The 17,349-nt window shown below is 39.8% G+C and overlaps 1 protein-coding gene across 7 annotated transcripts in view; it reads right to left on the reverse strand.

Annotated features, from left to right (window-relative positions):
- The window catches only part of csnk1a1 (casein kinase 1, alpha 1), a 56,026-nt gene that overhangs the window by 21,502 nt on the left and 17,175 nt on the right, over nucleotides 1-17,349 (reverse strand). For all 7 annotated transcript variants that reach the window (XM_035161340.2, XM_035161339.2, XM_035161337.2 and 4 more), the window contains exon 4: nucleotides 16,434-16,532. In XM_035161340.2, coding sequence (XP_035017231.1) covers nucleotides 16,434-16,532 — 99 coding nt within the window. The remainder of the gene's footprint in view (nucleotides 1-16,433; nucleotides 16,533-17,349) is intronic.

Raw genomic sequence — 17,349 nt, forward strand, 5'->3', positions numbered from 1 at the left:
TAAATCCACATTTATCTTACATAACCTTCAGAAAATTGAGTATCAACACTATATTAAATTGGAGATTACAAATTTGACCTTATCTCTCTTTGAACTTAATAAAAATCATTGCTTTCGCCTTTAAGGTTTTGTTTACCATTTTATCCATCACCCCAATACAAACATTGCCAGCTTGAGTGGCATTGATGTTTGCAATGAGACCTGTCTCCTGCACAGGATAATTCCATTCTACATATAAATACAATTAGCTAATGCGTGTTTGGATACAAATAGATATGAACACATTTTGTTGGTCCACAATGGTGCACCTTGCCAATTCACGTCAGACTAAATGTAGGGCTGGGTGATATAGAAAAAAATCTTATCACAACACTTTTTTTCTGTATCAGTCAATATCGTGATAGAAATCTAATAACCAGAAACTAAGTATGTACAATGTTCTCCTTATGCACAAAAAAGATTTTACTTGCTCGTACAATCATCCAGTGCACTTTACTTATAACATTTCATACAAACCACTACAGTGAAAGGTGTATCAATCAATCAAAATACATTTGTATAGCCCATATTCCTAAATCACAATTTATCTCATAGGGATAGATAGATATATCTATCTATATCTATACACACACACATACATACATAGCAATGTATTTAATTCTATTGCTTTATTCTGTTGTCTACCTCATTCTGACATGCCTGCCGTTGTAACAACTGAATTTCGCCGGTGTGGATCAATAAGGTTAGAATTACTCTTATCTTAAATCAGCAACACTGCATTGAGGCGCATTACACATACGCTTGTCAACAAAAGACTGCTCCTCTGATGTTTTCTAATCACTCACACTTAGAACTGATCTTTATATAACCTGCTGAAGTCATATTTATGTTCCAGGATAAACGGGGGCATCTATTATTCTGCAACAACAAAGTTAAAACTCTGCATTACGTCTTAATCTGCTGGAGGAACATCTGTCTGCAGGTGTGTGTCCGCTCGTCTCTGTCCCTCTTCACACACAAACTGATAATCACATGGGATATTCACCATCTAGTCCTATATTCTAAAATAGTTATTAATGATGTTGGATCATGAATCCAGATCGTTCCCGTCACTTTAACCCTGATGTCCTGTCAGTGCACATCACGTCTCTTGTTGTGTAGCAGGTTTATGCCTGTGTCTCATTAACTCTAGAGGGAATCAAACAAACACCAAGTAAACGTCAGTCCTGTACGTGTCCTAATAACTTGTGATCAGTGATGGTGTTTATTGTTAAAGTGTAAAGTGAGCGCAGGTCAGAGGTTCAGTCACTGCATGGATGCAGAAAACCAAACCTAACTGATGAGTTGAGATTTGTTTAAGATTTGCAAGTTAGTAATGATATCCATTATTCAGATACCAATTCGATTTTGGCTTCATTGCTGCTGGATTCAAAGTATTATACAGTTGTCGATTTGAGCACAGATTTATCTTAATTCCACTACACCCAGACAGCCCATACTTGAACTTCTTCAGGGAATGTCTGGTGGTGTATGCAACAGTGGTAAAACGTGACCTGATGACCTGCGCTTGCCTGGTGGCAGCACACTCCTGCCGTATGCTGATGACCGGTTGATAGTCTCCCTGTCGAAAGACACTTGTCCCTTTTACTCTATTTTGCTGTTGCAGAGACCTCCTGAATGTGGTCACAGAGCAGCACTGGCTAAGGTACAGATCTGCTCGCCAGAGGTTCCATATTTGGGACAGCGCCTTTTGTTGCCTGAGAGAGTACAAGTCTTGAACAATATGCCTCCACCATTCTCGTTCTCGGGAAAGGCATATTGTTCTACTATTCTAGACACTGACATCTACGTGTAAGCTGCCATGGACTCCATCGTCGGCACTGCCACACTGCGCCGACCACATAACAATGGACAGAGGAGATGGACAAAGTTCTTAATGACCTCAAAAGGGCACTCTTCAGCACCCCCTGCCTGTAGGTTTCTGAGGAGAACAGTTATGCCACAGAAACATCCTGGTGCAGAAACACAAGACTCATTACTGTCCTGTTGCATACTACTCGTCATGCTTGTCTCCTGTTCTTGGCACGATCGGTTGTCAATGGGCTGTAGCTGCTGTTGCTTTCAGGATTAAAAGAAAAATTATTTTAAATAAATAAAAGGAAATCAAAATGATGAAAAAGGGGGGAACAAAATTCACCCGTTGTATTGAATCATAAATATGTGGTTCATGTTCCCCATTCAGTTTTGCATATCTTGAAAATTTCTGCCACTCAGCACATACACACCAACTTGGTGCTCTGGATTTTAGGTGATCCTTCTCAAGCCCCCACCTAAAATTAAAGCACTAACCTCATCTAAACCCAGAAACTCTTCTTCCTATGATAGATGAAAAAGATGAACATGACTGTTGTGGTTATTGAGACACCAATGCCCAACACTGATTTGATTCTGTACATGGACGGGTCAGTAAGTATACCGCCTGACATTAAAAAAATAAAAAAAAATATTGCTATGCTGTAATAACTGAATAAAAAGTATTGGAAGCACAAGCGTTACCTTCTGGTACCTCTGCGGTATTGCACGCCCTTACAAGAACTTGCATTCTGGCAAAAGAACAAAGTTGCAACCATTTACACTGATTCTAGATATGTATTTGATGTTAATTTAAGTAAATTAAATAGTTGAGGTTGTCCATTCTGTCCGCGATCCTTTTGTTCCTGCTTTCAACTGTCCCGCATGGCCCCTCAAAAAAGGTAGGAAAAGGTGGGGATCAATGACATAAGATCAAAATGGTTTGCACCAGGTATCGCACATTTCTCACACTTGAATGGAAAGATGCATTACTTTTCAGCAAACTAGGAGAAAATACAGCACAGTGAAACAATCATTTGTTACATTGATCAGGGTTCCTTTATAAATATGGAAATAGATATTGTAAATATGCCAAGCTATTAAAGCTACAAATACTTGCTAGTAATTGTAAACCAGATATATTTAAAAAAAGGTTAAAGCTTTCCAACTAGGAAACAGGATGAAAAAATTATCGTAAGGTGCCCTTAAGTGGATGCCTTTAGCTATAATTAGCACAGATCAGGTTGAGAGAATGAAATCCACAATAAAAGAAACACCGAGTAAAACGATGATGACCACTAGTTTTAAGTGGCAAAATACATTGCCTATTGTTCTTTATTCCATTCAAAGTACACCTCAGGCAAGCCCACCTTTGACATCGCATAAAAAATTTAAAAAAAAAAAAGACTGCTTTGGAGTGCTGAGAATGTTAATAAAAATAACTAACTAAACCAGACCTCCTTTCATTTACAGGTATCAAGCATACTGCCAAAACCTTCAAATGAACGTATCCATCCCTTTCATGTAAGATATTATGTACTAATCAAATTCAGAAATGTGTCTCCCTCTCATAGGTGGAAAGGCCTGTTCCAGGTGCTGTTAACCAGAACAGCCCTTAGGGTCCGAGGTAAAGCAGAATGGAACCATGTAAGATAATTGCCAGCCCTTCCCCCAGACACCCACGAAGAGGTGACAGAGGGAAACAGGGGGAGGTTCATGATCCTCCTTCTAATGAATGGTCTCAGGAGGAGGAGCTTGTTCTGGCACTTTAAATGTTCCACACCCAAGAAACACTATTCAAAAGGCACACAAAAAAAATACAAAGAGCTAAATGAACTGCTAAGCAGAATGACAATCACACTGACATGGTTAAGAGGGGACAGAACAAACAAAACAGACTTGACTAAAACCATGCACCTCTGAGTTTCCAAATGAGCAAAGATAATCACAAATTACCTATGATTAGATCTGTTAAAATATGCTGAGTTTGATGCATTCTTCAATGTTTATCCCCTTTTTAAATAAGGCTGATTACACACATCCAAGTATACAAGTGTGGCTGATGAAATACCCGACCCAAAGCCTGACACTGATTGGACGTTTCATAGGTAAAGGTAAATTAAATAAATTCTTCTGAGAAGACGATGAAGATAGCATGACTTCACCCCTGTTTCTATCTGTAGACAAAACCCTAATGCTTTCCATGATTTGTGTTACAAGTGTGATTTTGAGTAATCAGACAGTGAATTTTTTGTCTAATAAGTGTGCCTCTGTTGCTTTAATTCCATAGATAATTAAGACATTCTAAATATGTTACAGGACTGTTAACTTTTTGTGATTGATTATATGTAATTGTTTGTTTTAAATTCAAATATCTAATTCCTAGTTTAACTTTGTTTTAATAAATTTTAGTGTTCCTAATTGATGTAATTATAAAAGTGTTGTTATGCCAAGGGTGTGAAGGTCTAAAGCTCTGGATCAGTTGGTAATTGACCCAATAATTTTGTAATTGTACAATATGAGTGTTTGGATTTTAAAGATTCAATTAGAGCAGGGGTGGGGAACATCTGGCAAGACTGTTTATGAATGGCCTTGCAGGTTGGATCAAACACACAATAGAGAAAAAGCAAGAATACTAACTTAATACATCCCATTGACTTATAATAACATCCTGTGCCAAATGTTTAATATGTATTCAAGAGAAATTTTGTGAACGGGGCTAAAGAGTCCATTTTATCTGTTGTTTTGGTTGTGAGTGGTTTATTTTATTTATGTTTTTTTCACCATGGATATTTTAATATTTCTAATTCAAATTAAAATGTCAGATTGAAAGTTCTTTACAATTAAGTTCATTAATCTTTGAAAAGGTGACCTTGCATGCTTATGCTTTAGTTGGGGATGCAACGATACCAGTATCGGTTGAAACAATGCTCATGTACTCGTAATCAAAACTACTACAACCGCACCCAATACCACTTCACGGCAACTTGATATCAACCTCTCATCGGTTGAGCAGGTAGCCAGAGCAGGTGCAATGTCAGCAGTTTGGAGATATTTTAAGATAAGCGATGACAAAAGTAGAGCAGACTGCAAACTATGCTCTGCTAAATTGTCAAGAGGAGTGAAAAGTAGCTCCTTTAACACTAGCAATTTCATAAAGCATCTCAAGAACCAACACAAGGCCGAGTTCAAGGAGTTTGCTAATGCTAGCAGCGGCAAACAGCAACAACCAACTTTGCAGCAAATGCTGGAGAAGCGAGAGAAAATGTCCAGACACAATCCATGAGCAGTAAAAATAACAGAAGCTCTTACCCAGTACATTGCTCTTGATGACCAGCCGTCGTCAGTTGTCGATAATACAGGATTTCGCCGTCTTCTCAGTGTACTGGAGCCGATTATGAGATTCTCAGCCGTCACGACATCACAGAAACCACATTACCAAAGCTGCATGCCTTCGTGAAAAAGCACATCAACAGCCTGTTGCAGGACATTTCAGCCTTCAGCTTCACCACTGATCTTTGGACTAGCAGTCTAAAGCCAACTCTGGAAGCCTTCCAAGCTGTTCAGAGCGGATCGTGACACGGAACTCTCCGGCAAAAGGAAAGGTGGAGGAATCTGTTTCTATACAAACAGCAGCTGGTGCCACGAAGTGATAGTGATCGAGTGGCACTTTTCTCCTGTTCTGGAAATTTTCTTCATAAACTGCAAACCCTTCTAGTCTCCTCGTGAGTTGCCCTCATTCATTCTGGTCAGTTTTTACATTCCACCTCAGGCACACGTGCAGGACGCACAGCGCACACCCGCCAAATCATTTTAACTGCGCAGTGGATGAGGATTTTACTCTCGAGAGTCTTTCTACAAGCAAAACAGTTTCGGGGTTTGCGAACTAGTCAAGCCATAGCAGGTGCGTTTGAGGACATGCTTGAGACGTGGGGAATTCCAAAAAGTTCTGTTCACGTTGTGCTACGGGACAGGGGCAAAAACATGATCAAGGCCATGAGTGATGCTGGATTCCCTAGCCTGCAGTGTGTCGCCCACACACGTCAGCTGGCTGTTAACAAGGGTCTTTTGGCTCAGAGAAGTGAAGCTGATGGTGGCAGTCGGACGTAAAATAGTTGGGACATTTTAAACATTATGCCTTAGCCTACTCACGCACGCGCCTCTGATGCTTTGGCATCAGATGTAATTCCTTTTGTGACCGTGCTTCAGAGACTTTTGACCAAAGAAACAGATGACTATGGCATAAAAACAATGAAAGGAACCTTAGCTACAGCTATCAAGAGACGCTTCACTGACATGGAGAAAAACCCACTCTACTGCGCTGCAACTGTACTCGTTCCAAGGTAGTGTCAGTGTGCATGCGTTTTTGCTGATCATGTTAGAAAGAGAATGACGAAAACAAATCTTGATTAGGACCAACTTACAACTTTTTACCATTTAACTTTTACATCATCAATTGACTTTATACTGTAACTAGAAGGCAATATAGAGACAACCTTGTCTGTTACCAGCTAAAATATTATTTTCTAAAGAGTTTTTTCTCCAACATTAACACTGCTACAGAGGCCAAAGAGATGGTGATGCTGGAGTTGCAGAAGGTGTCTGGAGGACAAGCAGACAAGCACGAGAATCGGGGGGGAAGCATCTGCCAGAAAGCTAAGCAAGGCATAGGCCAGCAGCAGTCTAGACAGTGGGTTTGAAGAGATACAGATGAGCAAAAATCAACATCACTGAGCAGTGCACCTGTGGGTGCTGCTATTCTGTTAGAGACATACCTTGGAGAAACCACAACTTCCTGGAAAGACAAACCACTGCAGTACTGGGGGGTTAACAAAGCGCAGTTTCCCACTCTCAGGCTCACAGCTGATAATGCAGAGAAGCTTATTTTCATCAAAAAGAATCTGCCCCTCACGCTTCTAAAAACGTTTTAGTCCTCACAGACAGCACTATCATTTCAGTTCTGCTACATTCAGGAGTTGTATTTTGTGTGGTACTGAAATCCACTGAATGTGTTACAGGTTACATTTATGTGTGAAATGTGTGGCAGTGCCATGTTTGTTCAGGAAAACAAGGTTGATTCAGAAAAAGGCTTAGTCCTCAAAGATAGCACTATAATTTCAGTTGTTTTGCAAAAATTGTATGTTGAGCGGTATTGAAATCCACTGAATGTGTTACAGGACATTAAGTGAAATGTGGGGCAGTGCCATGTTTTTTTCAAGAAAATATAAAAAGGTGAATGTTAAAATGTCAGCAACAGCATGTTGTATATTTCATTTGTAACAGTCAGAAAGTGAGGAACATCTCACAAAAATAAGATTTGTTTTCAAAGTCATTAGAATTGTAATGGTATTATTTTTTGTACAAATCGGTACTCTGTATCGGCAAATACCCAAATGTAAGTACTTGTACTTGATCTGAAAAATGGTATCGGTGCATCCCTAGCTATAATATTATAATTATATTAGTGGATTAAAATGGCTTGAGAGTTGACAAAAATGCAATGTATCGCAGTGGTTTCTGGGATGTATCGTCCGGCAGAATTTGCTATTGAGAAAGGCATACCATATTTTTCATGATGCACCAAGTTAGAGGTTTCCTTGCACAGTTACACATATCCGAGCAAAATTGGTATAGTTCAATGATATATCCTTAACTGAATAGATATTGAATCAAATCGACCTTGTAAATCGGAATTTTTTAATGATCAAAAATAATGAAAAGTCTATTAGAATCTTCATAGACATGTATCGTGAAAAAAATAGTTGATAATTAGGGGAAATGATCCTGCTAGGATGGAATCCATATTGCCATGCATCGTATGTGCTAGTAACCTCTCCACGGTGGTAACCCTCTACTGTGCATAATGTACATGGGTTGAAGACTCTACAATGTGTTGATTATGATGATGGTTAATGTGATTACGATTTTGATTGAAGTTGTTAAATCTAATTGTTAAGGACATTTTCGGAGACACCGTGTCCTCTCCTTGAGACATAGTGCAGCTGTCTGTCGTGTTCGGGGAAGTGCGAGAGCATGGCCAAGGTCAGAGGCTTCACTCCCTAGACAACATAGGTATGAGAAAAGGGTCCTCACCCTGAATTAGAGGAAAGATTTGGCTCTATACAAATAGAACTTAATTGAATAATAATGGTTTGAATGTAATTTTGGATTTTAAATGTTTAAGTATGTTGATTTATATTGTGTGTTTCAATATACAAAGTAGTTATTTTTATTTATCGCTGGTCCTTAATATATATAATACTGATCATTGATGATCATCCTGGAGCTGAGAAGAAAATTTAAATATAATAATAATCCTGGTGTGATTACAATTTTCCTGATTATAATTTAAGTTATCAAATTGGATTGTTTGAACTCAAGAATTGTTCTATTACATTAAATACATATGTCCTATTTTACCTTATGATTGTTATGTTTCATGTATTCTTTGAATAACATCAAAATATTTGCTGAAGGACTAAATGGTTGCCGCAGAGTTTTACTCAAATTGGCCGAGAGATGTTTGCCTGCTACAGCCCCCTGGACATGTTAGTTTGGTGACTTGTTTGTGCGTAAGAGGGGGGGGTTCAAATTAATGCCTGATGTGAGGCCTTCATGCTGAATTTACACAACTTTTATCCAATGTATTGTACAGCTTTTGTCATTCCTCTGCCGAACACATGTCCCACTCTTTATTGTGATGTTTGTGTTGATCTCATGATCAAAATGGGGGGAACTGTTGAGGAATTTTTGACCATCCTCACACAACTTCTGTACTCCATTAGGAGAGTGGGGCCTGTTTTGTTCCACACATACTCCCTTCTCTCTCCAAGCAGTCTCCAAGGTTACGTTACAGATAAAAGCCCAACCAACAGTATTTGTAGTGTCTACGCTTGGGGACTTTCATATCTGAATCAGATGTGCCCAGACAGACAGGAACCAACTACAACTCTTTTCTAAATTACACCAGTGGCAAGACTTAATGACACAATGTGATTTAGGAATGCATATTTAGACTTAACTATCCGATAGGATGCGAACACCTACAGGTAACAGAGAGTGACAGCCATACTAGCCATTCATGAATGTGCTGTTGAAGGGGTGATGCAAGTAGAGGAAGATCGCTTCACACTTGGGGTTGACAATTGCTCATTTTACTCTGTTAGCGTTGTTATATTGTTCCACCTTCTGGTCTCCTTGATGCATCAAGTCTACATTAAAATGTTCTGCATAAGACATCAGCTGCTGCCTGAGTTCTCCTTTCCCCAGCTTCCAGAAAACTTCCACAACACTTTGTAGTAATATCAGCAAACTAAACAGCAGGCTTAGATTTCAAGAGAACAGCTGCTTCTGTGTTTGTGGACACTTTTTTTCTTCCTTTTGGGTTTTAAACCCGTTTTCTTTCACCAGAGAAGAGCTCATGAATATCAAGAAAATAACTCCAGCGGATGTATTTCCATCTTTATGTGTTCATCCTTGAAATTATTGGACATTCTGGTCAAAGGTGTGCTCACCTTTGGCAACACAGTGAAACACCGGAGGGAGAGACATGCTTGAGCACTTGTGCATCTCTGCAGACGCAGACATCGTGCACCTTTCCCGGGGATATTTCTCTCCAACGTACGTTCACTAAGCAACAAACTGGATGAACTTCAGCTCCTGGTGACTAGAGAGACTTTTCTTCATCTTCCGTTTCACCGAGATGTGGCTGTGTGGATCAATACCGGACTCGGCGCTGCAGCTGGAAGGCTTCCAGCTGTTCAGAGCGGATCGTGACAAGGAACTCTTTGGCAAAAGGAAAGGTGGAGGAATCTGTTTCTATACAAACAGCAGCTGGTGCCACGAAGTGATAGTGATCCAGTGGCACTCTTCTCCTGTTCTGGAAACTTTCATAAACTGCAAACCCTTCTACTCTCCTCGTGAGTTCCCCTCATTCATTCTGGTCAGTTTTTACATTCCACCTCTGGCACACTCGCCAACCAGATACTGTGAGTCTACCCGGACTCCTTGGTTATAGTCTACTGTGATTTTAACAGGGGAAATCTCAGCAAATACAGACAGTTTATTAAATGTCCGACCAGAGAGAAGAACACTCTGGATCACTGTTACATGACAGTCAGTGGAGCCTACCACGCCATCCCCCGCATTGCACTGGGACACTCTGACCCCGTCATTGTCCACTTGATTCCCGCATACAGGCAGAAATTGAAGCTCTCAAAAACGGTTGTGAGGACATGTAAGAAGTGGACCAGGGAGGCTGTGGAGGCCCTTCAAGCGTCTTTGGACTGCACTGACTGGGATGTCTTCATGTCTGCTACCAACTGTCTGGATGAATACACAGAGGCTGTGACTTCATACATCAGTTTTTGTGAGGATTGCTGTATACCATCACGTACCAGGGTGAGTTACAACAAAGACAAACCCTTCACAGCCATACTCAGACAGTTGAAGTTGGTGAAAGAAGGCTTTTAGGATAGGGGACAGGGACTGGTTTAAAGAGTCCAAGTGGTGAGAGAAGCTAAACGACAGTACTCAGAGAAACTCCAACACCAGTACTCAGCCAATGACTGCTTCTGTCTGGAAAGGGCTGAGACAGATTACCAAGTACCAACCTTCAGCCCCCCACTCCATCAACGACGTACCTCTGGCCAACCAGCTGAATGAGTTCTGTCGTTTTGAAAGACGATGGGACAGACAGGACACCATCCTGCTGTCCCATCCTGACAGACACCTGTCTGTCCCATCGCATGTTTTGATAGCTCAACGCTCTCAAAACAGTGGAGATGTCCTCTCTTCAACCAGGTGACGAGGTGTCTCCAATGTCTGCAAGGGTGCCTTGCCAGGAGAATTGTCAACAATGGACGAATTAAGTTGTTTTGAATTTGAAGACAGGCAATTCTAAATCTTCGAGCACACCATCAGATCTTTCTTGGAATGGTTGGGATGTTCATGATAAATAAGCCCGAGCCACTTAAGTCTAGTCCACTGAGGCTGTGGGTTGACGTTAAGATGTATGCTCCTGTGTAGCCAGAGATTTTGCATGCTTGGCTTGCTTCAACATATACCTACTAGTACAGTGCTTGTGGGGAAAAAAGGTGTACATTCGCAATGATAGTTCTGAATTTGTAAGACTTATCCCAGATTCAGTTAGAGTAGGTCTAATTCAATGCCACCCAGTTCACGTAAATGGGGGTTCCAAATCTTGACTGCTCACTTATTCACAGGTTCTCAGACATAACAGGCCCTTAAAAAATTTACCTGCGGTGATATTTAGGTTTTTCTGCTTTGATCGCCTCCCCAGACCATAATAATATTACTCCAAGCTATGTCCACTTATATGTTCATGTTTCATTCTAGCTACCCCACGTAACATTTTGGTCCAAAGAACACACAAAAAAAGTTCACCTTTTTTATCTTCATAATATTTTCACGTGCACTAGTGCTACACACACACACAAAATAAAATATTGTGTTTAAGAGAAAAATCATTTATATCATTACGGTGCAAAAATGGAGTTGTATGACCCGCTATATCAGTCATGTTTACCAAATCTGGAGTTTAGACTAAATATTTGAAGATTGATTAAAGATCCCAACTGGGCCCCAGGATGCTAGGAACATGCACCGAGGTCTGATCAACATGTGGTGGACCTGCCTTAGAAGAGTGTGTCTTTTGATTAAAAGCCCAAAACACCTGATGCCACTAGGGTACACAAATGAAGATATGTCCCTAACATCCGCTGGTAGTCACTAAAATCAATTGGCGGTAGACATTAATTAGTGCGGTAGAACGTACAAGGGATGTTCTCCATGTCCTAAAATGCGAAAGCGTTGTTTAAAAAAGGCATAGAGTAATGATGTCTGATCCACAGTAATGATGTCTGTGAGCCACATGGCTTTCATAGTACTGCCATACAAGCCAGTAGCCTGTCAGATTTACCTTTAGCCTCAGCATACCCTCAAGTTCGACCTCTATCATTGATTACAAGGCCAAAACACTTGATGACGCTAAGGTGCACAACTGAAGTTATAACAGTAACATTCGCTAGTGGCCAATAACACCTGCTAACATCTAATTGTAGTTGGTAACCTTAATTGTGCAGAAGACCTTCAAATTTATACAGGATTTTCAAAACCTTTCCTATATTCTACATTTGACATTTATTTTTACAGCAAGTCAATAGGCATGCAGAACAAACTTCATGCATCAGTCATACATGTTTGTCTTCCATCTTCCAAAGGCAGGTGATTCTAGGAATAAGACTTTTCAAGCCATTAATGCCACTGCATGGCTTATCAGATGCTTTAATTTGAGTACAAATATGAAAGAAATATCAAATACGGAACATCTGACAGTACTACAATTAAGGGAACACACACATCGTCAGAGTATACCATCACGTCGGTTAAACTTAACCCCTTATCATTCCCAACTGAGTCTTCTCTAGTTTTGCGTTCTGCTAGTGTCCTTGTCACTATTGGTAGCATGAGGTGGTACCTGCAGCCCAATCAGGTTGCACAGGTAGTCCGGGTCCTCCAGGAGGGTACATCCTTATGTGCGGCCACATGAAGGTTTGCTGTCTCTCCAAGCGTTCTCATAAACACAGAGGAGATACCGGTAGACTGGCTGTTACACAAGGAAAGCTGAACAGGGTTGTAGAAGGGCATCAACCCAGGAGCAGGGCCGGTATCTGCTTCTTTGTGAAAGTAGGAACAGGAGGAGCATTTCCAGAGCCCTACAAAATAACCCCCAGCATGCTACTGGCCAAACCATCAGAAACAGACTCCATGACGGTGGCATGAGGTCCCAACACCCTGTAGTGGAACCTGCGCTCACAGCTTGGCACCGTGCAGCTCGATTGGCATTCTCCAGAGAACACCAGAATTGGCAGGTCCGTCACTGGTGCCCGTTCTCTTCACAGATGAGAGCAGGTTCACACTAAGCACATGTAAAAGAAGTGAAAGAGTCTGGAGTGTGGGGAACATTATGCCTCATGTGGCCAGAGATCCCCCAGCACACATTCTGCCGACTAAGGAGACTGTTGGCCATTGTTAGACTGTAGTAGATATATCCTACTGAGTTTAAGAACACCTACTTTTTTCGATTTAGGTAGGCCAACTTAAGTGCCTTACCTTAAATGTTACACAGGTCAACAGTAAGTTAACAAGCTAAAAAATATGGCAGGTCAGAACATGTCAAATGATGTACATTTAATATAAAACAAGCATTGAAGGAATACGCCAACTTGCACCTTTTCTGCAGTACTGGTTAGAAAATTCTGGGTAAAAACTGTTTTTACAGCAACATAAGTAGTTTTAAGGTCAGTAACAACTGAATTTACAGCAACTCCTACAGTTCAGCATAGATGTCCACGATTCAATACAGGCAAGTATAGAGGAAAATAAACTATTAAGTTGCTATTCTACTTACCGATTAGGGATGCACAATATCGAAAATCTATCGTCATTGCGATAAGTCTTATCGCAATGACGATAGATTTTTGATAAAGATGGCAAATACTGAGATAAATGGTGTTTCCTATGCTATGCATTCACGCTCTGCATGTCAATATACTTGGCCAATCAGATGGATCCCTGCTGCCCTAGATGATAAATAAGACATTCCGATCATAGACAGGTTTTTCCGTCAGTGAATCATTGTCGGAACAAGAGAATAAGAAGAGAATAGAGAGAAAACTGAGAATTTGAAACCAGAGATTTGACGAAGCGACGCGGCTCCTCCAACTCAACTCTACTGTGGAAACTTATAGTGATCACGTTTGTCCCAAGTTAAATTCATCATTATGAGCGGTTGATTATATAAAATAATTGTAAAGCTTATTAATGATCTCAGAACCTGAGGGAAAAGTAACAGCGCACACAGAGAAACAAACAGACTCCGCTGCTGTGTGTTTCTCTCAACTACAGTTTTTGTTTGTCGCCACAATATCAACACTGTTCATAACATAATGATCAATACTTTTGGGTTAATCTTTATTCAGACACACACTTTTGTAAACTTAATAAATTTCCACAGCCCAAACATGTATGAGAACACTCAAAATTAACACTGTAAGTGGACAGAATGGAGCTGTGCATGGCTCCCTAGTGTCTGCCCGATTCGGTGGCACTGCGGCCCAGCTGAGCGCCTTCTCCCAGCCATGGAGCTGTCTGTGATCTCTGCGTCCGTAGCCAGGGACTGTTTGTATATTTATCACAAGTCATATCGTCATCGCGATATTAAACGTTATCGCATGTTTTCCTAATATCATGCAGCCCTATTACCAATGTAGTGTTTTGTCTTCACACAATCCAGCCAGCTAACTACATAGTCAGCAAATTAAATCTAACAATTAAGGCTCCTCCTTCCCCTTTGATGCAATAACACAAGGGCATTTAAGAATGTAACAGGACGCCCAACAAAAGAAATCCTGGCTAGCGCTCAGCAGCCCATAGCCGATGTAAATAAAATAAAAAATTAAATCATTGTAATCGAGATGTTCTCTCCAATTTGTAAATTGAAAGTGTAAAACCTAGTTTATCAAAATTGGCGAAAAACAACCAGATAGGCTACTGCAGAAGGAATGCATGTCAAGTATAAGACAAACCCGCTTTTTAAAATTTAGATTCGCTTTTTTAAAAAGGGTGTAATAACCTGCATTTGATACGAATACATTTGTCTACATTTTTCTCAGTTCTGCAATTTACCAACATATTTATACGCAACTTAAATCATTTATGCAGATTTTTATAGATATTGAATACATAAACTGAAATCATCTCCGATATCTGAATTGAATTTTATCAATTGCAAAAATGCAAATATGATTAAAAGTAGAGGTTAATATGAACTGACCCAGATTTATTTAGTCATTTATGCATTACTTCGATTTGACTGACTTAATCGGCTATCAGCTTTTTCCTGCTCCAAATACTATTTTCCCCATACCATTTTCGCTCTACATCCTCCCATTAGGAAACATCAGCCATTTTAATGGGATATCATATCTTTCCTATGCCGATGACACCCAAATAAACTTGTCCTTCAAGCCAGACTTCACCTAACAGAGTGCCTATCCGGCATTAAGGAATGGATGTCACTTAACTTTCTTCAGTTAAATTTGAATAAAATTTAAATAATCATCTTCAGTCCCGACCAGCTAGCAGGCAGACTGCTATAATTTCCTGGTCCCCTGGCAGCCAATATTAACACAGCTTAAAATCTAGGTGTCACATTTGATTCTCATCTGTACTTCAAAACACATTTTAATCAATTCACTAAATCCTGCTACTTTCATCTACGAAACATTTCTAAAATCAAATCGGTTCTATCTCTCCCTGACTTAGAAAGGCCAATACCTGCCTTTGTTTTCTCCCACCTTGATTATTGCAACGCCCTGTATACATGACTCAGCCAAACCATAGTAACTCGTTTGCAGCTTGTTCAAAACACTGCTGCTCATATTTTAACAAAAACAAAACGTAGGGCTCATGTCACGCCAATTCTTGCGTCCCATCACAAGTTACCAGTTAAATTCCGGATTGATTTTAAGATTCTTAGAACTTTTAAAGCTCAACATGGGCTGGCTCCCACATACATTTCGCAGCCCTCGACTCCCTAAAATCCCGGTCGTAACCTGAGATCGGCCAGCCTGTCCCTGTTGGCTATCCCTAGGTCAAGGCTGGCTACTCAAGGTGACAGGGCTTTCTTTGTCAGGGTCCCGAGGCTCTGGATCTCCCTGCCTGATTAGATTAGGCTCGCCTACTCACTACCGATCTTTAAATCACTGCTCAAAACTTATTATTACAGGAAAGCATTTCTAACACGGGACTTGTAATTATTTTCATTACAACAATCAGTCTTATAGAGTTCAAGTGTGATGTTCCTGATTTCTCAATTCCTGTGAATCAATAGCTTTGTCTGCATTTGTGAAAGAGCAACCAATTACTTCCCATTATGTTTCCTTTTCATTACTACAATGAATATATAACACACCCAGTCTTCAATATTAGGGACCATTTTATGTTGTCAAATTATCAATCACATGTCAGTTTCAGCATGTATGAGGTGCAACCTTTGAAGGTCAACAGTACAAACACAGACAGAAACTTGTAATTCTAGAAAACTTTGTTTGTACAAAAAAAAAACTGTCTAATCAAGCAGGTCTGCATTGACATTTTGATGTGATGAGATTGTAGATATTATAAAACCTTCAACAATAAAACCTGTGGTGAAAATATACATCAAACATACACGATATCGTGCCTATAATAAGACATTGATAATTCTCAGCAATGTTGCTATCACTCAAGTAATGAGTAATAAGACTTGATAATTTTTACAAAAACATGCCATGTAACCAATAACAAGGTTTTTCTGAAACAGCAGTAATGGTGAGTCAGCCATGGCTGATAGAATAGATTAACATTAACATGAAGAGATCATCATTTATGAAGATAAACTTGTATGTTATCTTGGTACTAGGTCTGTGGATTGTTCATGGTTCGCCTGATATTCCAACGGCTCTATATAGACCATCAAAAATCCACACTACTATGTATAGGATGCAGAGAGGTCTTACCTTATTACAATGACGACCAATGCCCATGAGAAAGTTGTCTGGTTTGATGTCCCTATGGATGAAGTTCTTTGTGTGTACATACTCAATTCTGCTGATCATCTGAAGATGGAGAAAAGATCATAGTTAAATAATTCAAAAAGATATTCACTGTTCTCCCAATTAACCCTTAGGGCACCTTTGGGACATGCATGTCATTTTCTGTTTATATATTTTGATAATTTCTGCTTTGTTAATGCATATGGCATGTATATTTTTTGGGAATTTTGAAATTTCCACCTCTTTTCCTATGATATGTCTTGTTTTCACTATGTAATGAAAATACCACCTTTCGGCAAAAATGTCCCCATGAGAACCCATTTAACAACTTTTTTTGATCCCGCTGCAATTAGAATACATAATCCTGCCATTTAAGTTTTTATGCTTTCATTCTGAAGTCATGGCTTCATATATAGATCATCTGAAATGATCCGTGTGTGCTGATATGGACATCAGAGTGGGGTGAGTAAAAAAAAACAAAAAGATTTGAGGGTAGAAAAATCTGAAAAAAGATTGTTAAACCTCCACGCTCTGTCTTTCTCAGTCGGTCTCTCTCACACACTTTCACCAATTCAACCACTCACACAAACCTGATGTGCACATGCATGTGAGGGCCTTTACATATAGTAAACCAAACCTAAAATCTTTGGGGATAGAGAGAGATCTATCTATCTATCTATCTATATATATATATATATATATATATATATATATATATATATATATATATAGTGGTCAACAAGACGATCGCGACTTCACTGTCGATCACTAACTCTCTGGACTCACTGGCTGAGGTTGCGCCACAGATCAGCTGTGTTTCTGTTGTTAACACGCTACTACACGCTACTGGCAGCGGAGCTGCTGGTTTCTCTACTGCATT

Source organism: Hippoglossus stenolepis, chromosome 7 (assembly GCF_022539355.2).
Source record: "Hippoglossus stenolepis isolate QCI-W04-F060 chromosome 7, HSTE1.2, whole genome shotgun sequence".
Taxonomy (NCBI): Eukaryota; Metazoa; Chordata; class Actinopteri; order Pleuronectiformes; family Pleuronectidae; genus Hippoglossus; species Hippoglossus stenolepis.